The sequence below is a fragment of the Mauremys reevesii genome, linkage group 9 (assembly GCF_016161935.1).
Source record: "Mauremys reevesii isolate NIE-2019 linkage group 9, ASM1616193v1, whole genome shotgun sequence".
NCBI lineage: Eukaryota > Metazoa > Chordata > Testudines > Geoemydidae > Mauremys > Mauremys reevesii.
This window is the reverse complement of record NC_052631.1, coordinates 36,416,021-36,441,093: the sequence shown is the minus strand read 5'-3', so window position 1 is coordinate 36,441,093 and position 25,073 is coordinate 36,416,021. Positions and strand designations below refer to the sequence as shown.

Here is a 25,073-nt window from a genome sequence, read left to right as displayed (position 1 = left end):
TGCAATCATAGATTAATTATTGTGTAACTAGTTATTCTATATAAAGTGTTACACTGCACTCATTACTACCATAGTATCTTGAGCATTTTCCAGTAGTGCATTATTATTCTGACTAACATCTGTCATGTTGTTTTTTTCCACATACTTGTGTTAGGGATGGCAAGGTCAAAGAAATGGGCCTTGCGCTTGGAATAGAAAGTGGTGAGGTTTGTGGTGGTCTTTAGTTCCATTGGGAGTTCATTCCACAGTCTTGGACTGACCCCCAAGTAAGTTCTAGGTCCCAAATGGATGATCTTTCTCCTTAATGTGGAGAGTTTCATTGTATCAGCAGCGAAATTGTTGACCACAAGCATGCATACAACTATTTTCTCCAAGTTTTTCAAAGTGCTGTTGATTATTTGTCCATTTACTGTGTGGTAGATCTTAGCTTTAAGTTAAGAGAATGACATCTCACTGAAATGTAAATTAAAGCATTTACTGGGAATATTCTGACTAGAGTGACTTATTTTTATTTTTATTTTTTTAAAAGTCCAAATGACTAGCAAAAATCTAAATAGCAAGCCAGGGCAGGAGAGGCATATAAGGGTCAGAGTTGTAGCATGGAGTGCTGCAGAGATTCTGGGAAGCACTACGGCTCAAAGGGCAGTCTGTGGAAGCCGATGTAAGTTAGTCCCTTAGAGCTATCTAAATTATGTTTCGGGATTTTTGAAGCCCTGAGCACCCCAGAATCAGGAGAGCACAAAGGCAGAGTAAAGCCCCCTTCTCCTCTTTTCCCCTCTAGCTGTAAATTCCAAGTTGCACCTCTAGTTGGTATAGCATAGACTCTTCCCTCTGGAGAAGTCTTTGTGGTCTTAATTATAAGTGATCACTTTTTGAATCTTTTGTTCCCTGATAAGTAAATACCGTATTTTCCGTCGTATAAGGCGACAGGGCGTATAAGATGACCCCCTAATTTTACAGTTAAAATATAGGTTTTGGCCTATATTCGCCCTATAAGACGACCCCCCCTTCCGAGGGGGGGAGCCCAGAGCCTTTTAAATCCCAGCCGCGGCCGGGAGTCAGAGGGCTCTGGCCTGCCCGCTGCGGCGGGGAGCACAGAGCCTTTTAAATCCCAGCCGCCCGCTGTTTATACCCGGCGTATAAGACGACCCCCGATTTTTGGGGGTTTTTTAATATAGAAAGTCGTCTTATACGCCGGAATATACGGTAACATTCTTTCCTCAGTGCCCCTAAAATTAAAGTGAACATTTCACAACTTTTGAAACCACACATATATGGTCAAGAATACTGAGGTTGGTTCTCAGGCACGCACACATTCTTTAACCTTTTCTGGTTCTTTGGAGGCTGTAAATACAGTTTGGCTTTAAATGATTGTCCTGAAGACACTAAATAGTACAATATGAATGTATCTTTTTAAAACTTTTCAGGGAAAAAGACATTTATATTGGATATTTGCCTCTTGCTCATGTTCTGGAATTAAGCGCTGAACTTGTTTGTCTGTCTCATGGATGCCGTATTGGCTACTCATCACCCCAGACGTTAGCTGATCAGGTACATAAGTTTTGTATACATCATACCATAACAATAAAAGATCAACTTTTGATGGATATCTTAATAGCTGTTTAAAATTTTTTAATAGGAAAGCAGTAAGAAAATCGTTGTATACCAAAATATAAATGGGTATATTTTTTGTTACATATCAATACATTAGACTAGTTTCTAAGCAATTTTTAAGGTGAAGGATCTATAAACTGACATCACTGATTTTCTAATTAAATAAACTGTCACCTGTCTGTTTACATATTAAAACCTTGCACAAATCCTCCATTTAACTTTATTTTCCTCCCTATTTAGTCCTCTAAAATAAAGAAAGGAAGCAAAGGAGATATTACTATGCTTAGACCTACGCTAATGGCATCTGTACCGGTAAGTTTAATGCTTTCTTTTAAAGATATTTCATCATTCACAACAAAGAGGAATAATATCTTGATAGTTACTGTAAATTACAAGGATCAGAAGACCTTTAGCATTGATAGTTTACATAATGTACTCTGTATTAAAAAAATTATATAAATATTTACATGGTGGTGTGAACATTCTTACATACTCGATGACTAACACTATTTGAAAATGTGAAACCAGCTGCAGAAATTACACATCTTGGCATTTCAACTTTTGTCACACTGTTGCTAATAGTAGGTAGTATAAATATGATTTAAGTAAAATTAGCTAAATATGATCTGTAGAAGACATTTTATTCTATTTGTCATCAGTGTGCTATACTATTGTCTCCTAATAAGAAATGTTCCTTATAGAGCAATGAGTCTGCCAACATCATGTAAAAAGAATGTGGAAAATTGGCTTTGGCATAAACGTTCATTCATTTGTTGGTTTAAAGGGAAAAAATGTACAAGCTAGTTAGGCCTTTTGTGGGCAAAGAATGTAGTGGGTATGCTTTGCACCTTGAGGTATATTACTTACAAAACATTTGAAAGGTGGTATTTAGCAGTAATTAGGTTACCGTTTTATATTTCTAAATTCAGATAGTGTTTAGCGCAAGCCATCAAATATCTCAAAATATTTGAGTAATACAGTACTTTGTACATTAAGATTTTATAATTATTTTTGTTAGCTCATCCATGTTTTACCATTTAACTATAAATTGAGGACAGTGTCCTTCTGTAGGCTTTGCTAATGCTGCAGGGATAGGAAAGGGATCTGGGGGGTCCACATCCTTGGATAAACAGAAGTAGTAAACTTCATAGCATTTAAGAACACTGAGAGTTAACAAACATGCCAGCTTGCACACCATAGCCAGTGCAGCATAAGATGCCTGGCTAGGAGATGTCTAGACCCCCAGCTATGTAGCACTTATGCTGCAGGCAGCAGGTAAATTAGGATTGCACATGCACCTGCTCAGACTGGGAGTTCATTTTACTGCTGCTCTTTCACCTTGGTCCATCCTAGAGATTCTGTCCCAATTACAGGTATCCTGTAGAAGTGGGAGCAATATGCAAGGATTTTTGCCTTGAAATGTACTAGCATTTCTCTGTCTCATGTGTAACTTTTAGTGCACTAAATTTAGTATTGCTATTAACTTGCTTATCTGTATTTAATCCTTTAATGTAACTAGGAAATCATGGATCGGATCTACAAAAATGTCATGAATAAAGTGAATGAAATGACCAGTTTCCAAAGGAATCTGTTTATATTGGCCTACAATTACAAAATGGAACAGATTTCAAAAGGCTATACTACGCCACTTTGTGACAGGTAGATTTTCAGTTCTATTTTTATTGGGATCTTTTTAAACGCTCATCAAAATGTTGCTATACGTGCAATATCTGGTCTTCAGTGAAGTCATACTTTTGTTTAGTTTTAAAGCTTACTGTTTGATTGGGGCACAAGTACGTCCATTGACTTGCCTAAAGTCACACTGAGTCAGTAGTTCAGATGGGATTACTTCAGCATTTATTAATATAAATATAACATACGTGTTAAGTTAATTATTTTTCTTTCAGTAATTTGCAAGCTTAGATATATTTTCCTATTCAAGGTATTGTATTGCTCCTGTTAGCTTTTAATCAGGGGTTTTATACATACTTGGAGGGAAAAATCTATTTCTGTAAACTAGCAAGATTTATCATATTTCATTTTTAACATAATGTGAACCTTATCATAAAACTGGTCTGTAAGTGTAACCCACACACCTGGGTGTGGTGTTCTGTCCTATCTAGTGGCACCAAGACCACCTAGAGAGAGAGAAATCGAGTCTGCTCTACAGCCTTAGCCAACAGCCAGTTGGCTTTTAGCCCATGTGGTAGAGACTCATGCACTAAGCTCCAGAAGTCCCTGGTTCGATCCCGCCCACAGACAACCGGGGTCTGTCAGCTTTACGTAAAGTCATGGGAAGAAGATCTAAGGGAAAAAAGAGTTGAGGGCGGCAGTTTCTCAACGAGACAGTATTAAAAGCATAACTGCAAACTATCCCAAAAGATAGGAAATATACAAAGAACAGTAAGAGGCCCATATGGCTCCATGAGGAGCTCTTTAATAACCTGAAAAGCAAAAAGAAATCCTACAAAAAGTAGAAACATATACAAACTCCCAAGGAAACACAAAAGAATAGCAAAAGCATATAGGAACAAAATCAGAAAGGCTAAGGCATAAAATGAGTTACACCTTGCAAGGAATATAAAAGGCAGTAAGAAGAAGTTCTTTAAAAACATTAGGAACAAGAGAAAGATGAAGGAAAGTATAGGTCCTCTATTTAGTGGGGAAAGAGAGCCAATAACTGATGACATCAAGAAAGCGAAGGTGTACAATGCCTATTTTGCTTCAGTTTTCCACTAAAAACGTTAATGGTGACCAGATACTCAACATTATTGTTAACAACAAGGGGGAAGGAATGCAAGTCAGAAAAAGGAAAGAACAGGTTAAAGAACATTTAGGTAAGTTAGATGTGTTCAAGTTGGTAGGACTTGATGAAATTCATTCTAGGGTACCTAAGGAACTAGCTGAAGCAATCTTTGAACTGTTAGCAATTATTATTGAGAACTCCTGAAGAATGGGGGAGGTCTCAGAAGGGTGGAGAAGAGCAAATATAGTACCTGTCTTTAAAAAGAGGAACAGAAAGGATTCGAGGAATTATAGAGCAGGCAGACTAATTTCGATACCTAGAAAGATACTGGAACCAATTATTAAACAATCAGCTTGTAAGCACCTAATAGCCATTATGGATTTGTCAAGAACAAATCATACCAGACCTACCCAATTTCCTACTTTGACAGGCTTCTAGCTTAGTGAATATTGAGGAAGCAGTAGATGTGATATATTGTGATTTGTTTTAATAAGGCTTCTGACACAATCCCACATGACATTCTCAAAAGCACAGTAGGGAAATGTGGTCTAAATGACTATAAAGTAGGTACAGAACTGGTTGAAAGACCACACTCAAAGAGTAGTAATAAATGGTTCATCATCAACCTAGGGGGGACATATTTAATGGGGTCTTGCAGAAGTCAGTCCTGGATTCAGTACTGTTCAATAATTTCATTAATGACTTAGATAATGGAGTGGAGAGTATGTTTATAAAATGTTCAGATGACACCAAGCTGGAAGGGGTTGCTAGCACTTGGAGGACAGCATTAGAATTCAAAATGGCCTTAATGCAAAGTATTTCACTTAGGAAAGAAAAATCAAATGTGCAACTACAAAACGGGGAATAATTGGCTAGGTCATAGTACTTCTGAAAAGGATCAGGGGGTTATAGTGGTTCACAAATTGAATATGAGTCAACAATGTGATGCAGGTGCAAAAAAGGCTGTTATCATTCTGGGATGTAGTAATAGGAATGATGTAAGAAAGGCCTTAGCTGAAGTACTATGTCCAGTTCTGGGCACTACTCTTTAGGAAAGAGGTGGTTAAATTGGAGAGTCCAGCGGAAATCAACAAAAACGGTAAAAGGTTTAGAAAACTTCACATACGAGAAAAGGTTTAAAAAATTGGGCATGTTTAGTCTTGAGAAAAGAAGACTGAGAGGCGACCTGATAACAGTTTTCAGTTATGTTAAGAGCTGTTGTAAAGAGGACTGTGATCAATTGTTCTCTCTGTCCACTGAAGGTAGGACAATGAGTTTAGCCTGCAACAAGGGAGACATAGGTTAGATCAGTGTTTCCCAAATTTGGGACACCGCTTGTGAAGGGAAAGCCCCTGGCGGGCCAGGCCAGTTTGTTTACCTGGCCTGTCCGTAGGTTCGGCCGATCGTGGCTCCCACTGGCTGCGGTTCGCTGCTCCAGGCCAATGGGAGCTGCTGGAAGCGGCGCAGACCGAGGGGCATACTGGCCACCACTTCCAGCAGCTCCCATTGGCCTGGAGCAGCGAACCGTGGCCAGTGGGAGCCGCGATTGGCCGGACCTGCGGACGCGGCAGGTAAACAAACTGGCCCGGCCGACCAGGGGCTTTCCCTACACAAGCGGCGTTCCAAGTTTGGGAAACACTGGGTTAGATATCAGGAAAAACTTTCCAACTCTAAGGGTAGTTAAGCTCTGAAATAGGCTTCCAACGGAGGTTGTGGAATCCCCATGATTGGATGTTTTAAAAAACATACTGAGAAACACCTGTCAGGCATGGTCTGAGTTTACTTGGTCCTGCCACAGTGCAGGGGGCTGGACTTAATGACTTGTTGAGGTCCCTTCCAGCCCTACATTTCTGTGATAAGTTCTGATAGAATCAGGGCCATAAAGATGCGGGGGGAAAGGTAGTCACTCACAAATGCAGACAAAAAGGTAGAGTCACATCCAAGCTAATTCAAATTCTCTTGTAAACCTCAATTAAAATGAACATACGAGTATTTACAGACTACTGCTAATGTTTTCTGAGCCTTTTACATACACAAGACACATGGATAATTCAGATTTAACTCTGCAAGAGTGCTTAAATCATACAACTTATCTCCAAGCTCAAGTCACTTGTAGGATTTAAATGATTTCAGACCTTGATGAGACTAAAAGATACCGTATAGTTAAACAGATTTCTGCAGTTTGTTTTCCTTTTCAATAATGTGGGCAAATAGACATTAGAACTTTGCTGTCTCAGTAAAGAATATTCAAAAGACTTTTGCATTTTACTCTGCAGGATAAGTCAAAGTAAAACCTGAAAATTTTCTCCGTAAACATTGTTTTGAAAAACTTTAAATTTTAAGTGTACTGTTTGTGGATCTAATCCTGCATTTCCTGCACATCTAAAAATCTCTGAAGTTAGTGGAAGTTTTTGATGCCCATGCAAAACAAGATAATTCCCTTGATCTTCTATTTTTTAGCAACAAAAACATCCTCTTTTCTTAACTTTGCATTTTTAGCCTTATTTTCCGGAAAGTACGAATGCTGCTAGGTGGTAAAATTCGCACCCTACTATGTGGAGGAGCTCCACTTTCTGCTGCAACTCAGAGATTTATGAACATCTGTTTCTGTTGCCCTGTGGGACAGGGATATGGACTAACTGAGTCAGCTGGGGCTGGAACAATCACTGAAGGTTAGTGTTGGCATGTCCAAATGGATGCAGTGATCTGTGTTTGTATAATCTTCAGCAGAGTATTCATTTGGGTTTATGTCCACAAACTGGCAAGTGAGTAAATACTGAGAGTAATTTAATTTTAGAAGGCATAATCTGGGGATTTTGTGCTAAAACATAGGAATATATAAATTGATGTTCTTATTGTAGCAGATAAAGGTGAAATGGTCTGAACTGAATTTTGGAATTGTTTGTGTATACTAGCTGAACTGAATTTGTTCCAAGAAGCCTGCAGAATAGGGAGGCCAGCATTATGATGGGAATAATGCACTCACCAATGACCTGGAGTCTTTCTTGGGTGTGCACAGTCTCCAGAATTTGATTTTCTACTTTTGGATCGAGAACATATAGTAATTAAGTTAAATATATAAGTCAAATATGTGAATGCACATTGCTGTGAATATGCAGTCACATTTTTTTCAAGTTCTGCAGTAACTCATCCAGTGTTTCTGAGATTTGAATCAAGCCAATAGTATTGACTTGGATAGGAAAGAAACAGATCTAGCTAAAACTTAAAAATATATATTACATACAGTAGATAACTCAGTTGAACCATCAGTATATACTGTACTTGACAACGGGATTCTTGAAATACCTTGAGTTACAGTGAGTGCTGGTTAAAAAAGCCTTAACATATATTCATGAAGAATATAGAAAGTGTGCACTACGAAGTCTAGTTTTTTCAAAAAAGCTAAAACTTTTAAAATTTGTTACTATGAATGAACTGACATTCATGCTACAGTTGTGTGAAAGGCTTATTTAATAGGTTATGCTGCTTTATGTATAGTATGCGTGTACTTAATAAACAGGGAACACACAATGATGTGGTGTAAAGACTTCATTGGCATACTATTGGAATGTCTACATTACTCATGAGTGGCAAAGTTGTTTTTGAGTTGTGCTGGTCATTCCAAAAAAGCGTTTCATAAAATTTAAGGCCAGAAGGGACCAGCATATCCTCTAGTCTGACCTGTATATCATAGACCATTACATTTTACCCAGTTACCCATATACTGAGGCCCCTGCAGTAAATTGTTCTTTGAGTGATGGTCCCTATGTGTACTCTACTTGATGTGCATATGTGCGACGCATGCCTGAGACTGGAAGATTCTTGCTAGCAGTATCCATTTGTCCACTCATGTGCCTCTATCCTCCTTATACTCCAAACTGGAGGGAGAAGAGGTGGCATAGACCGACCATCTTGCCAGTTCCTTTCTACTGCCTGTGTTCTGAGACTGAACCTCTTCAGTATCTGAAGTGTTATTAGCATTCTTCAGAATTTTTAGTTAGTTGTACATAGTTTTAAAATATGTTTTTAGATGGTTTTGAGTTAGTGGCAGTAGTTTAGTAGTCTTTAGAGCTTTGCCTCTCTACCCCACTGGAAACACCCTCTACGGTTGCCTAGTATGTCCAGGATGCCAGGATTCAAGATCCAAGATCTGTATGTCTTGTCTGTGGGCTTTCCCAGCTAGTGACACCCATGACTTGTGTTGTTGCCTCGAAGAAGCTCATATTCCCTCTGTGTGCAACATCTGCTGGACCGTTCCCAGACAAACTTGTCAAGTCCGTGCGTACAGGCTTAAAAAGTTACAAAGGGTTCACATGATGAGGCCCCGGTCTGATTCTGGCCTGTCACACATACCACCACTGCTGCCCTTTCCCCCCTCCCCCCAGTACATCAGGCAGCAGCACCAAGAAGTGTCCCTCTGAGCATGGTGGTCTCTGAATTCAAGGATAATCTGAGCAGAGCGAACTATCCTGCCAAGTAGAGACCCGAGAAGGGTAAGAGAGAACTTTCTCACAAGAAATGTGAGAAATCTCACTCAAGCTTACCTTCCAAATAGATGACTTTCTCTGCAGCACCCTTTAAGTTGGGTGAGATTCTGTGCCCCAGTATAAAAGTGTCAGAAGCACACAAAGAGCATGGAATCAGTTTCAAGTCACTGAGGGGCAAGAGTATCTCTCTCAAAACCATCCTTAGCCAAAGGGGTGGGACCGTCCTCAGTCCTACACAGATGCTTCCTATGCTGTCAGTACTGACAGTAAGAGAAAAGGAGTTGGTACCACCAGCGCCACAAAGGGACAGAAGCCCGGTTCATTCTTCAGTGTCAGGAGTTAGATACACTGCCCTGGAGGACATTTCTATCTAAACAGATTCAGAATTGCCAGTACTGTTGTATCTTGCCCTGAGCATCAGTTCAAAACTCACTGGTACCATCAAACAGGCGAGATGTAAAAAGACTTCTAATATTGACAGTACTACACATCAGTATAAAAGCCTTCTTTTCTGCTACCCAGCATCTCCCACAATTCTTGACATCTGGGCTACTCTTCCCTCTCTGCAAGATACGCAGGCAGATCAGAGTTGGAGCCACATGATCTGGTCATGCCCTTTCAGCCCCTGCTTGCTTCCAGGTTCTCTGCCTATGTTGCAGTGTGCGGCCAGCAATTTTTACAGCTCCTGCTTTCACATATACCTAAGGGGTTTTTTGGTCAGATTTGGGGTAGCGGAGAGCAGTTATCTCCCTCCCAGCCCCTGTTTCTTCCCCCCCCCAAGTCCCTCAAACCCCCGGGCCAGTTTTTTAGCCAGGTGTTGGAACTCTTTTTGTCTGCAGCCCCCTTTGTCTTTACAGTGATGGTGGTGGTAATCATATTCAGACTCAGGTCACAAGGAATCCACCTATATTCCTTCTTGGATGACATTAATCAGAGCTCTTATCCCCAACAGTAGCCCATATAGACATCCCTGACCTTGAATCTCCTTCAGGTGCATGGCTTTATTATCAATATCAAGAAAAGCTTGATTCTGTTCCCCCAAATAACTCACTTGGGAAGGGACATAGATATATTTTTGCTGTCGAGGTGTCTATCTTTAAGAGGTTCCAGAAAATTCAAAACCTCCTTGTGTTGTTTTGGAACTTCAGTGCAATAGCATGCCTTTTGAACCTTCAACTGCTAGGCCTCCTAGTATTGTGCATAGGGATCACTCCATGGATGCAATCACATATCACGTGCATTCTAGGCTTCGTTTAAAAAATATGCGTCCACTCCCTGGAACTCATGAAAGATTAGCTGAGGGTTCCAGTGCAGGTGATCAACTCCTTAAAATGGTGGCCAGCACAGAGCAGTGTCAACAGGTTGTTCATGGGAACACCATATAAATTCTGGATGACAACTCTGATCCTACTCAGATTCCTACACTCCTCAGGACTCCAAGTAAACATAAAAAAGTACATTTTAGCTTCCACACAAACTATAGACTTTATTGGAGCAATCCTAGATTCAATCAGAGCCAAAGCATAACTACCCTAGGACAGATTCCAAGCTATAAAGGACATCATCACTCAGCTTTGACTGAGCCCTCAGACAACAGTTTGAACCTGTCCCAACTGCCTTGTGTATGTATATAACACTCTTTGTGAGACTTGGACTTCGATGTCGACAGGCTTGATTATGGACAGTGCCAAACAAACACAGTCCAGACAAACTGATCTTGCTCTCCCCCCTCACACCCCGAGAGTTCTGTGTTCTCTCTCTTGGTGTGAAAAAAGGAAAACTGTACATGGGGCTTCCCTTTCCCTCAGAAAGATTGACTACAGACCCCTCCCATCCGTGCAAACATGTTGGACAGGGTACCTGGACCCAACAAAAATCCCAGCTGCACATAAACCTTCTGGAGCTGTGTGCAGTGCACAAAGCCTGCAAGTGATTCCTACTTTTTATTCAGACCTTGCATGTTCAAGTCCTGTTGGATAATATGACAAGAGTTTACTACACCTCTATCCCAATATAACGCGACCCGATATAACATGAATTCGGATATAACGTGGTAAAGCAGCACTCCAGCGGATCAAAGCAAGTTCAATATAACGTGGTTACCCCTATAACACAGTAAGATATTTTGGCTCCCGAGGACAGCGTTCTATCGGGGTAGAGGTGTATATCAACAAACAAGGGGGAGCAAAGTTCACCCCTCTTTGCATAGAAGCAGTCAATCTCTGGAACTCCTGCATTTGCAACCAGATCACCCTTTCAAGTAGTGCACCTTCCTGGAGTGTACAGTGCTTTGGCAGACAGCCAGAGCAGACATTTTCTCCGGAGATCACAAGTGGGAACTACATGGTACAGAGCATCATTTGGCAGTGGGGATTCCCATCTTGGGATCTCGTGTCTGTTCAAAGGTAGTTCAGAAAATAAATTCAATATTGATAAATTATTGTGAAATTTTATTATTTATTGTTGACTTAATCAGCAGGCACACAAGCATCCATTTACAGGTGTAGGCCCTGGTCCTGTGATTCATGAGGGTGGACTGCTGTGACTACCCAGAGCCATATTGACTTAATTTGAGCTTTTCACCTTGCTCCCCCATTGCAGGACCAAGGTCCTAATCAGTATGCTTGTATGTTAATTGCACATTTTGAAAGCTGTGTTCTTCAGTTTTGATAAATAAAATTTATTTCTTATGACTACTTGCACATTTTTAATTGAAAATTAATTTATTTTTAATTTTAGTTTGGGACTACACTACAGGGAGAGTAGGGGCACCTTTGGTTTGCTGTGAAATCAAATTAATGAACTGGAAAGAAGGTAAGAAAATTCTTACGTAATGAAACTCAAATGCATGTAAGAACCTTATGTCAGTATTTATTTATTTGGCTGCACTATGTCCAATCCTCCACTGTGTAAGTTAAAGCTGTTCCCTGGGTGGCACAGGATCAATGAGCTGCAACCAAGCTCCCTTACAGAGTTTGCTCAAGCAGGATTGAGAAAAAATCTGCATCAAGAAGTACAGTGCATGTGTTATTTACTGAAGAGGAAATAAATAGAGTGTTTAAATAATTTAAATGTAGACAATAGACAATTATTGATATTTGCTTAAATAGGTGATGGTTAGTATAATAAAACCATGGAATTAGTCTATTTTTGTTGTTTCAGGATGAAAGGAAACCTACTGTGTTTCAATAATAGTTTGGTAGATGAATGTTTGTTTGTTTTCTACCTTGTTGCACACAAGTTTGATTTAAAAAAAAAATCAGCTCCTAAGCTGATGTAAAGTTTTATGAATATTTATAGATTTGGTTATTAGCACACACACAATATTTTTAAACAGTTCTGATTTACAGCTTGTGTTTGTACAGTGCCTAGCACAATGGGATGCTGGTCCATGACTGGAACTCCTAGGCAATAGGATGATATAAATAATAATAATCTACTATACTATTTTTCTTTTTGTTAGTCACATGATATATGAACATACATCTTGTGTGTTTGTGTGTGTGCATGCATGTACCCTTGTATCTCGAGAATTATTTAATGTTAACACACTGGAATGAGAGACAACGCTCTGTATGTGCCAAACCAGGGGTACTGGATTCACTACAGTTCAAGCTAAACTACAAGTGCATATTTTCTCTTCTCGTTAGATGTTAGAAAATTTCACAAAAGGCATAGTGCAGTTTACTAGCATTAATGTAATAAGAAAGAAAGAGAAAGCAAGCAAGCAATGGCCAGTGAAATGGAAGCCTATTAAGTTAGATGCCCAATCTAATTAGTCTAATTAGATGTTTAAAGTACCTCTTTCAGTCCTTTGCCTCCCTTCACAGTCTCTTCTGATTTGGATAGTGGAGCTGCTTGAGCTTTTTTCTCACAACATTGAATGAAATTCACTCTTTGTTTTGGGCCAGTGTAAGGCTTATGTCTAACTTAAGTCCCCTGAATGGGGCTGAGATGATACATATGCCTTGAGTTGGCCCTCTGCACACATAGGAATTTCACTATTAATGAACAGTGCCTACCTACCTCTCTAACTAGATGCTAAAAGTGGTTTGGATACACTTATACTCTAGTTAAAATATTCAGAAATTTATTGTAAAAAAAGATACCTCCAAAAGTAATGATTCTAATCTAAACTAATGACCTGCTCTATAAAACCTAATTTGAATAAAAAACCAAACACATTAATCCATTGAAAACTGTATAGATTTGCTTGGAATAGTTTCTGTTTTGTAGGTTTTTTTGTTTAACTTCAGTTTTTTAAATCAACATCATGTTTAGAAAATAATTGTCTCTGTTTTCAGGTGGATATTATAATACTGATAAACCATATCCTAGAGGTGAGATTCTTATTGGAGGCCAAAATGTGACCATGGGCTACTACAAAAACGAAGAACGAACCAAAAAAGATTTCACTGTGGATGAGAATGGACAGAGGTGGCTCCATACTGGAGACATTGGGGAGTTCCATGCAGATGGATGTCTAAAAATAATTGGTGAGTTACTGAAGGAATTTGATTAATTTACTTATATCAATTGACACAGTTCAGGTAAACAACATACTTGAACTGCTTTACAGTTTTGTTGTTACCTACAATTCTCAAGTGCTGGACTACTTGGCATTTGGGCTCATGCTGTTCCATGTATCCAAGGACTATGTTTATCCCTCAACCTTAAGCTCCAGTTCATATTTTAAACTACAACTGTTCTCCCTCTTTTAGAATATTAATGTAGATTTAGCTACATTTAGTGATATTGAGTGCATCAACAGAGGACTCTACTTTCCTAAATCAAGATATATGAGCTATTTAAACTATTGTATTAAGTTTTAGAGATTTTTGTTTGTGTTTTGTTGTTTTTTGATGAGGGGTGTGGGTGGGGGAGGTTGTATTGGTATTATGCTGTCAGTAATTCTATGGTGTGTTTCTTTGTCTTGGTATTAATTGGAGTCCTCTACAGACAATGGAAGAGGAATACATGCAGGCAACACTTTTTTTAAACAAGTGCCTAAAGTTAGGCTCCTCAGGGCATATTTAGGCACCCAAATAGTGGTATGACTTTCATGAATGTGAAGCACACCCAGTGAAGTTAGTGGGAGCATCTGGGTGCTCAGTAATCTTGAAAATCAGAGCACTTGTTTAAGAGTAAAATGAGGACTGTTGCTGTTGACTTCATTTGTTTTGCGGTATGGGCCAAGTCCTAGGTCCCTTTGCAGTGGTCTTTCAGGACAGTATAGCTGAAAAACTAGCTTACTTGGCTGCCCCAGAGAGCATGTTATGGTATGACCAGGGAAAGGGGGTTTGGCCAAAGTGCCATTGTACTTGGCAATTCCTGTCTGCTCCAGCAGCCCCTTGGAAGCCATTACAGCTGGTGCAAGATAGAACAGCCTTCAAGTTGTTCTCACTTGTACCAATCACTTGTACTGAATCAACCCCTTACCACACACAGGATTGTGGGGGCACTTTACTGTCCTCCCCACTTGGGTCCTGTATTAATGAGACCTCAGGCAGACCCGAGAAATGTCTCTCTAATTATTGTGCCTTGAGCAACAGATGAACTGTTAAAATATAAATTACAAGAATAAATAATAAAATACCACAAAATGTGCATTCCCTGCATATGTTTCTGGTCATATGTATAGAAGCCAAGCAGCTTGAAACATATAGTTCTTTGAAGAGTGTCCCTGTGGGTGCTCCACTTTAGGTGAATCTACACCCCTGTGCTTGTTATCAGAAATTTTTAGTAGCAGTGCCTGGTTGGATCGCACATGCATTGTCCCTGTCCTGTTCTGCTCCTGGCGGTTTCATAGTGCTATGTGACACCCCCCCCCCCCCCGCCCCAGTTCCTTCTTTACCTCCCTCGGCTTGAGACGGAGCATTTTGCAGCACTTCTGAGATTTATCTTTAGCCTAGCTTTATTTTAGAATACTAGTTAATTAGGGTAGTAAACTAAACTAACTACTATCTCTTCCCCTTTTATTCTTAAAAAAAATTCTCTTAACTAAAACTTAAATTCCTAAGTTATTAGGATACCCCTTAGTATAGTATAGTTACCCTTCCTCACGGGATAAACTCTATTCTAAGGGACATGCCCGGCTCCCCAGGTTTTAAATGTTTCCTCACTTGCCGGTCCTCAATCTCGGTGTCATGAGGAGAAGTCTCTGCATTTGGCATCCATTCAGGGATCATGGACCCCTCCCTGCCCCCCTCCCCCCGGACACCAGTCCCCAACCCTGCTACCCTCTCAGAGGAAGGACCACTTTGCCAAAAAGGTGTCAAAGAAACGGGCTCCGACCTCCTCTCCTCGGGAATTTGTCAAAAAGAGATGCTCTCCAACCTATCAGACCCCATCGGTAACGACCACACTGAGACCGTACACCTCTGAGGTTCCAGGACTCCACTACCCTTTCTCTCTTCCCTCTACTTTGAAGTTTTCCTGCTAGAGAATCTGTGGTAGAGAGGGAACCAAGGAGGGGGTTGGTCACACAGCACTATGTAACTGCCAGAGGTGGTGTGGAACGAGGACAGCACATGTGTGACCCAACCAGGCACTGCTACTAAAAATCTCCAATTACAAGTGCAGGGGCACAGATTCACCTAAAGTGGAGCACCCACAGGGACAACCATCTCAAAGACCTCAGTTACTGCACAGAATGAGTAACCTTCTCTTTTAGCCAAACAGTGTTTTTCACTTAATTCTAATTATGGTCTAGTTATATTCGCTTACACTGCTGATAGATATTGTTGTATCTGATAAGGATACCATATAACTAGAAGCTCCAGTTGGAATAAAACATATAGTAAACATAAACATATTTCATTGGGGAAAGGTTTTTGTGCAGTTTAAAAGATGGATCACAGTTGGTAGAAGGACACATCTGATAATCTGGGCAGATTGCTTTTTGTAAATCTGTGCAGTACCAAAAACTGGAACTTGGCCATAAATTTATCCAATTTAAAACACACAGAAACATGTCTGTTGCACTTATACGCTTAGATCTCAGCAATAGGTATAAGCAAGCCCTTGGTGTTTTCATTTTGCAAATAACATTTATTTAATTTTTCCCTTTATCCATAGATCGTAAGAAAGATCTTGTAAAACTCCAGGCTGGAGAATACGTCTCTCTTGGCAAAGTTGAAGCAGCTTTGAAGAATCTGCCACTGGTAGATAATATTTGTGCATATGCAAGCAGGTAAGAGAGCTGATGTTTCCAAGACTTTGGGGTCAATGTTTTCTAATATTTAAACTACAGTAGTTGCACATAAAACATTTTTGCCGACTTGCAAGTTTTTTGCCCATTTGAAAGAGATTTGATATGAAATATAAACCAGCACAAATTTTTTAACAGTAGAAGTTTTTCAAGGGCACCTTCTTTTTTTTGTTGGTTTGTTTTGGTTTTTTTGTGTTTGAAGTTTTGCACTCAGCTCCAGGTATAACCATATCTAAAACTTGAAAAGATTAAGCGTTAGCTATCTCTTATTGATATACAAGTATTTGTGCATGACCAAATTAATACATTTGTAGCCAAATCTGGTTTCATATATCTGCTGCAAGTAACTGAATATATTGAGGATCTCTGCAAGAGTGAAGGGAGAGCCCACCTGACCCATCCACCATTAGACATTGGGGCAGCAGTGGAAAACCTCTCTTCAACTACTAAAGTTGTTGCAACTCACTGAGGGCTTGACTACATTGGGTTTTTAAACTGGATCAAATCCAGTTAATCTGGTTTGAAAATTCCTGTGTATGCATGATGCAACTCGTCACTGCATTCTTAACTCCACATTTCCTGGGAACTCTGGAATCTTCCTGCAAGTAGATTAGGTTTGCTCCTAATTGAATTAGTTTGGTCTTTTGTTTGTGTGCTTGCAGTTTCTGTCCACCTTATTGTGTGCTTCCAATGGCTATCCCACAGTGCTTTTCAGGTCAACCGTTACTGACCTGTTCATTTATTCGTGTGTCCTCCCTGCCCTGGTGTTGAGTTTCCAGGATGATCCTTCCCCTCTTTAAAGGGTGGAGCAGAGCCAGATTTTGGCCAGTTGCTCCTATATTCCAGAGTATCATTATTCTGGTGATACAAACATGCTAGCACATGAGAAGCCCCACAACATGCTTCGTTCAACTGTTTGGAGCCATGTTGAGACCCTGGATCCCCTCACCACTGGGGGAGAAGTGTCAGTTCAGAAAACTCTTGTGGCTAGCCACAAGCATAAGGACCTTTCTGTGGACATTGCAAAGCAGATGTCTGAGAGGGGTTGTGACTAGGACGCTGCTAAGTGCCAGATAAGAAGCCAAAAGCTCAGGAGAAACATTGAAATGAGAGATAAAAGGAGACAGTCTGGCAGGGGGCATATGACCTCTCCATTTTTGATGAACTAGACAGGATTCTGCCCAATTTATAGTACAACCCATTCCAGGCATTATTCTGAGAATGTTGCCTGCACTCCCGCCCGCACTGAGGACGACTGACTAGACCCATCAGCGGATGAGCAGGAGGATGCCAAAGGGGAGCTGCCCCCTGAGAGCCTGTGACTCCGGAGCCTGACTGTCCTGCTGGAAAGCCAGCCCCAGTCATGCCCTGCTACAACAGACCCTTGTTCGTGCCCTGCATCGACTGAGCCAGAATCCCAGACACAAACCCAGGCCAGGCCTGAAGAGTCATATCCCGTACAGGGAACTTCAGCGCGTAAGTATCTATGTTTATAATTTATTATTTATTATTATTGTTGGCAGATATGAGCTAGAAACCCCATCCCTCTTCCCCCATCCTGTTTGTTACAGCTTCAAAATCCAGCCAGCATAGTGCAATTGCAATCAGTCCCTCTTTCTCCTCTGGTGCAGCCCCTTCCATAGCAGATTTCAATAACAAAAGCATTCATTTGTGCAAAATTAACAGCTGATTGATAAAAAAAAATTGGTTAGTTTTTGTAGTTTGTGAAGTATAAGTGCACATTGCCTGCCCAGTCAAGGCATAAACAATACTGCACCCTTCTAAGGTACAAATGTCCTGTAAAACACATTGTAACTGATGATCATTGAAGGACCCTGTTCTTCTCTGCACCTTCTCCATGTCTGCAGGGGAGATATAGCAAACCTTAAGATTGCGAAATAGCTTGATTTTTTGTTTTGCCTATTACAGGGAATAGCCACATGCCCATGCCTCCCAGTATAGCTTGTCAGCACCTTCCACTCCTGCAGTGCTTTTGCGGGGACCATCCTGGTGAATAACTGACCAGCAAGATACTGTCCTTTGCCTTTTTGAATAAGATCATTCTCTGCCTCCTAGTCAGCCACATCAGCATAATGTAATAGAGAGTGAGGACATCTTAAAGGGGATGTGGAGGGAATTACTGTCCAGTTTGCCCTCCATAGTCCCTCCTTTACACCTCCAATACCATAGAAGCACCTCCAGGGCACAAACAAAACTGCAAAACCAAACCTGGATCATAGCTCCAACTTCATCCCCCCTAGCAGCATGAAAGCAGATACAGTAGATTGAAATCCAAATGCACCAGATTCCTCTGTACATGCAGACCACTTACCATCTCTGAGGTTCCCCCTGAATGGCAAGAGTCTGAGGGAGGTAAAGTCACATATACATAGCAAAAAAACCTATCATGATTTGTCTGAGATATGAACAATAAGCAAGTGTTCTCCCCCCTCCCCCGCTTCCTCCCACAGCCCCTGCAATAGCCAGATCATCAAGGACCAGCTGTGTACTGCTGACAGACTGGTCAACCTGAAGGGGAGAAAAAAGAAGACTCAAGACAAGGTGTTTACAGAACTCATGGCAGAGAGACAGAGGAAAACCAGGCTGGCTGAGAGCTGGAGACTGTATATAAGGGAGGGAGAAAGAAGTGCAGCTGCCCCAGAGATTGTGGCAGTGGGCAAGGACAGCATCGCAGTGACCAGTGAAAGGATGGCTGTGGCCAAGGACTGCATCACCATGGTGAAGGAGAGCATGGAAAAAGGCAGAGAGATTCAGAGGCAACTCATGGATGCTATCCTGAGACAGAACATCCTCTTGGAAAAACCATGCTTCTGCTAGGCCAGCAGGCCCTGCAGTCCCATAATTTGGGACCCAGTCATGTTCTTCAGACCCTGGACAGCACTAACTCCTAACCTCTGCATCCCCACAGCAATGCTTCCAGCAGTTCCCATTCACCTCTCAAATCCAACCTCGAGGGACTGAGACACTTGCACTTGGGAGTCCAGTTCTTTTGAGCCCTACAAAGCCTCTGAGACTTTTGAGCCCAGGCACTCAACCTGAGAACCTATGTGGATGAGAAGAGCCAGGGCAAGGTGTATACTTGCCTTTAACTTTCTGCATACCTCCTCCAAATTGTTGCATTTGAAATTTCTTACTGTTGCACTTGTTAAAGGGTTTTATGCAGTTGGTTATTTAAGAAGATTGGTTAGTTAAATGGGGTTCCAAATACAATTTTTTCCCATTTGTTCCATTAAAAGGTTTGTATTTGGTGTTTTTATTGTTTTTTTCATAATAAAACTATTTATACATAATACATCCATTATGAGTCATCAATGCATTTAACACAGAAAATCCTTTAAATAAACCTGAAATAATTCATCAGCTTTTACAAAAGCATATAGGGACCATTCAACTTCAACCACCCACGAGCGCTCATAATGTTTGCATCCGAACACACACGCCACTGGCTAACGTGTTCAGGTATGTGACTCATAATACAAACCGTAGGCATCCCTAACAGCAATCCCCTGGTGTTTGTGTTCTGTGTAGGATGCCTTGCTGGTTGCTCGAACCTCTGAGCAAATCTCCTCACCTCTAGTCTCCCACCCACCTATAAGGCTTTCCCCCTTGCTCGTACAAATATTGTGTAAAACACAACAAGCAATTATAATGGACCTTTATTCCCCCGCTGCTTCCAATCTGTTACATAAACTGTGCCATCTGCCTGTCAAATGACCAAATGCACAATCAACTACCCACATAGTACAACTACTTGGGCAATAATTAAAATGTTCCTTCCTTCTGTCCAAGCAGCCTGTCATTAGCCAGGGCACCAAGAGATAAGTTTGGTCTCCCAGAATAACTAGACAAAACTCCACACCATTAATGTCCATAGTGCTCCTGGGGGCAAACAGTCATTTCCCCATTAATTTCAAATAATACTGAGTTCCAAAAGATCTTGGTGTCAAGGACACTTGTAGACCAGCCTGCATTTATGTCTGTAAACCTCCTATAATGGTCCACCAGTCCTTGGAGCATCAACGAGAAATACCCCTGTCAATTACCTCTTTGCTGTTATACTCTACCTCCCCAGGGAACAGTGGGTAGTGGATCTATCCAGGGAGGGATTCAGCCCCCACGTACTCCAGTGTGACAGGTGCAGGTGAGACCTACCAGAATTGGTATCCTCCTTAGGCATGAGGTGTGCACATCCTGCAAATGCTGAGCCCTGCCTCTCCTCACCTTAGTATAGCAGAACTGCACTGATTCCTTTGCAGGAGGACTTTCCATATCTGTAAAGGACAGGTTAAGATTTGCCCCTCAATGAATTATTTGAACCCGATATGCCTAATTTTTATTCATTATGTAAATAGGCAATCCAAATTATCTCATAATAAGGAAATTACAGTTACAAATGGCTAATTTGACATTATAGTTAGAGTTTACTATGTATTTAATACCTAAGTTGTGTATTTTCTGCCAGTATCATACTTACTTACATGGGTCTGTTATGGCATAAGTAACCATATTCAGTAATACAAACTTCTGCTTATTTAGAAAAGGGCAGAGGTACAATTCCATGTACTTATTCTGTGAGATTCTAGATGAACAAAAGTTAAAAATCAATATATATTAAATAGAAAAAAATTAAACTTTAATATTATTTTTAAATGACATAATTGTTAACTCTACAAAATTCATACTAAAATACATTTTATACTTCTCAGTTTCCAGTCGTATGTCATTGCATTTGTTGTGCCAAATCAAAAGGAGCTTACAGAGCTAGCTCGGAAGAAAGGATTTAAAGGAACCTGGGAAGAGATCTGTACCAGTGCTGAAATGGAAAAAGAGGTACTGAAGGTAGTAGCTGAAGCTGCTAGCTCAGGTGAGCAGTCAGGTCATTTGTATTTGCTTTGTGGAGCTTAATGTATTGTAAAAGTATAAAATATAAAACAGTAGAAACAAAATATGCATATCAATTTATAAAAGATGTTTTATTATGTGTAATTTGCGTCCAAAGTAGAATCTGCCTATAATGAAGTGTGTGTGTGTTTTCTGCAAAACCTGACTTTAACTGGAGGATGCTTTTTGTGTGTGAGAGGGGTGGGGGACATAGTCTACATAAATCTTCTTAGAGTGCTGGTCTCTGTGTGATTTCCACACATGGGTACATATGTGCTTCATGTGTCTGAGACTGGATATTTCTAGTAAGTAATGTCTCTTGGGAGCAACTGTGCAGGTGCAGACCCTTATACCCCATAATGACTGTATAAAGAGTGGTAAGGACAGATGCTTTTCCAGTCCCTTCTTATGGACATGTGGCCTCAGTCAGAATCTTCTGTGTCTGAAGCTATCTTTATCTTTTATAACCTATATATATATATATATATAACTGTATATAGTTGTAACATTTTTAGTATTTTATAGTCTAGTTAGTGTAGTTTAGTTTGTCCCCACCTTAGGAACCATGACTATTCCCGGAGTTCCCAGGATTTAAGAACTATATCTCCTGCCCCCTTCCTGCATCTTGGTTAGCAGTGGCCACCAGTACTGTCTTTACTGTCTTGTGGAGTCTGATATCTACACTAAGTGCAGCATCTGCTGCTCCTTCCCTCTCGGACTTGTGAGAGACGAGAGCTCCAACTGAGGAAGGACCTCACAGAGAAGGCCATGAGACACAAGTCTGATCCAGGTCAGACGGAACCCTATGTACCTTGGCCTCAGTCTGTGAGTAGCACCCCTCTAATAGCCATGATCAAAGACCATTCAGACAATTCTCAGTCACAGCAGAAAAGACTCCACCAGAAAATGGTATTTAGCAGAATGGAAGTGCTTCTCTACGTGGATGCAACAGGGCCAGTTATCCTCAGAAAAAGCAGGTATTCCTGCTATTTTAGACTACCTTCTTAACCCTCAAGATGTCAGGACTTTTCATTAGCTCACTGCAATCAATGTCTTCTATTCTCCAATAGAGAGCTAATCCATTTTTAGTCATCTGACAATAGTCAGATTTCTGAAGGGTCTCACTAGGACCTTCCCTCCAGTAGCAATGCCAACATTGCAGTAGGACCTCAGGTTTGTACCCATAGGCACCGATTTTATGGGTGCTGCGAGGCTGGAGGACCCACGGAAAAAACAATAGCCTGTGCTCAGCACCAATCAGCTGTTTGGCAACGCTCCTGATGAGCTAGTTGGGAATGCCGCCAAACATCTGTTCAGTGACCCTGCCAAACAGCTGTTTGGCAGCTCACGGAGGGGCTTGGGGGAGGGCAGTGAGCGGCAGGCAGGCAGGGGCCTTGTAGAGGGGTGGAGTGGGGGCAGGAAGAGGTGGAGCGAGGGCAGAGCATTGGGGAAAAGAGCAGAGTGTGGGTGGGGCCTCAGAGTGGAACGGGGGTGAAGCATCCCTGGAGAAAACTAGAAGTGTGTGCCTATTTTTGTACTGTCGATACTTACTGGGCCACCCTTTGAACCATTGCCATATGCCTGATGTCTCCTTTTTCCATGAAGGTCATGTTTCTTGTCACCATCACAGCAGCCAGCAGGGTGAGTGAACTGGGAGCACTACATTTCATAAGGAGGTTTCCCTTCACCTTCACCCAAAAATCACCCCTAAGATAATTTCTGAGTTTTTCATGTGAAGCAGTCTCTTCACTTGCTGTATTCTTCACTAAAACTCGTGCTTCTAATGAGGAAAGGAGATTTCATTCCCTTGATGTCAGATGGGCTTTAGCGTTCTGTGTGCAAAGAATGAAACCAATGAGGAAAATTCCTAGACTATTTGTCACTATAGCAAAGCATTCACAGGGACCAGCATTTCTGCTCAGGGACTCTCTAAATTGATATCTGTATTGCTCTTTGTAATCAGTTGGCACATCTCCCTTCTGCAGACAGGGTGAGGACCCGCTCTACTAGAGCACAGGCAACATCCATAGCATGTCTTCAAGAAGTACCTGTATTGGACATTTGTAAGGCAGCAATCTGGCGTTCCATCCATATTTCTCAAAGATTACATCTTAGTCCAGGCATCTTCTGCAGATGCAGCAGATGGGACAGCAGTGTTACAGACATCTATATTGACTGCATCCTTATACCACCCTCCTCTTCTAATACAGCTTACCAGTCACCCACATGTGGGGTACACATACGGACCAGCACTCGGTTACTCTACCCGTAACTTAAAGTTCTTCAAGATGTGTGGTCCCTATTTGTATTCCACTTCCTGCCCTCCTTCTCTGCTTTTGATACTCTCGGATTCGCAGTAAGAGGATTAATTGGAGAGGCGTCCGTCTGCACTACTATGTATGCCCTTGATATGAAGCATAAGACAAGAAACTGCCCACGTGTGGACCAACAGACTCTACTTGCTAGAAGTCTCTGGTCTCAGACACAGGGAGTGTGTGTACCCATGTATGGAATATAGATAGGACTACAAATCTTGAAGAACTTCCAGTTACAGGTAAGTAACCCCCATTTTTCTCCTTGCCTGTCTCAAAAACTTTAATAGATAATATAGCATGTTAAATATTGTGTAAGCTAATGAGCATACAGTATGCAATACACTGATATTTGTTTTCATTTGTGCAGTGTTCCATTGACTTTACTTTTACATTACTTCATAACCTTAGCCTCCATGCTAAAGAGTAATAGTTAAACACTCCTCTCCATTGTGTTCCATAGAGAACAAAAAGGGTGGGAAAACAATGAAAGGAGGAAAGTAAAATGTAAATTACATTCTTCCTCTCTCCCTCTTCTTCAGTTTCCCTTGTCGGTGAATTCACTGAAGTTCAACTGTACAAACAGCATATAATTGGGGCTGTGCAGGTTTGGGAGTATATTGTAGCAAGGGAATCAGCTACTGTACTCAACATGTTCTCCCAGCAACTTTCTAGAAATATCATCAGAAATAAACAGCAGAAAGTAGCACTATTTTGAGCCTAAATAAATTCAATTCCATGCCTCCTTCTACATTCAGAGAGTCGGGGTCACAAAATAGGCCTGACAGCATAGATCTTGAGTGAGCCATTCTGCTATGTGTATGTATGTGCATTTGCAAAGCCAGTGAGCAGCACAAAAGCCCAAGCACATTGGGCATATTCCATGGTGATGGAATATAATTGTCCAGAGATCCTGTGACTCCACATGCTTTAAAGATCTCTCTGTGTGGCTGCAAACTAAAGTTTGAGGAGTACTTTTATCCTCTTAGCCTTGTCTTTTCTGTGTGAGAGCATGATTTAGTCCCTCAATCTATGTTTGAAATCTTTCTCATACTTGTATTTTTTTATTATTGCAGCTCATCTGGAGAAATTTGAAATACCATTGAAAATTCATTTGAGCCCCGATCCTTGGACTCCTGAGACTGGTCTGGTGACAGATGCCTTCAAATTAAAACGCAGAGAGCTCACATCACACTACCAGGTGGACATTGATCGAATGTATGGAAAAACAAAATAATTCTTTTCCTGCGCTTCTTTGCTACAGTGAGCTCAGATCAAATAGGAAATACTTGAATCTCATGTCTCAGTACTTGAGACCAACACACAAAAACACCTTTCCTCATTTTCAGCTTAAACTGTTACTTCTGATAACATCAACATCTTTACCTGTCAGGATTAGTAAAATGTTAAGGCAGCAAAGTTGTGTCTGTCTCCTTCTTTCCAGTATTCTCTGCTACCCTGTCAATATGTGGATTTTCCTGAGTTCTTTTGGGAAACTGTGATTTTGAAGCCTCAAGTTTTTAAATATGATTTATAAATCCTGTATAATGTTCTGTTTGCAACTTTTTAAAGTTTGGATATGTAGGCAGATAACTTGGCTATGTAAGAAATGGTTATTCTGGGGGCCTTTTTTATATAAATATTTAAATATAAAAAGTGATTGACGTGAAATTATGTAATCTGAAAATGCTTATAACTCAAATCACTGTTGGACGGAAGACCAGATTATTTGTTGCTGTGCAATTGTTCTTTGTAAATTTAAGAAAGAAAAAGTCTGACATTCTGACTTGTGAAATACACCT

General features: G+C 40.8%; 1 protein-coding gene across 13 annotated transcripts in view; it reads left to right on the top strand.

Moving 5' to 3' along the window:
- The window catches only part of ACSL3 (acyl-CoA synthetase long chain family member 3), a 100,796-nt gene extending 76,106 nt beyond the window's left edge, over window positions 1-24,690 (top strand). For all 13 annotated transcript variants that reach the window (XM_039487827.1, XM_039487832.1, XM_039487825.1 and 10 more), the window contains 9 exons: window positions 1,428-1,551; window positions 1,855-1,926; window positions 3,134-3,273; window positions 6,860-7,032; window positions 11,587-11,661; window positions 13,152-13,343; window positions 15,925-16,039; window positions 20,785-20,942; window positions 24,348-24,690. In XM_039487827.1, coding sequence (XP_039343761.1) covers window positions 1,428-1,551; window positions 1,855-1,926; window positions 3,134-3,273; window positions 6,860-7,032; window positions 11,587-11,661; window positions 13,152-13,343; window positions 15,925-16,039; window positions 20,785-20,942; window positions 24,348-24,508 — 1,210 coding nt within the window. In that variant the 3' untranslated portion in view covers window positions 24,509-24,690. The remainder of the gene's footprint in view (window positions 1-1,427; window positions 1,552-1,854; window positions 1,927-3,133; window positions 3,274-6,859; window positions 7,033-11,586; window positions 11,662-13,151; window positions 13,344-15,924; window positions 16,040-20,784; window positions 20,943-24,347) is intronic.
- Window positions 24,691-25,073: the final 383 nt, after the last annotated feature.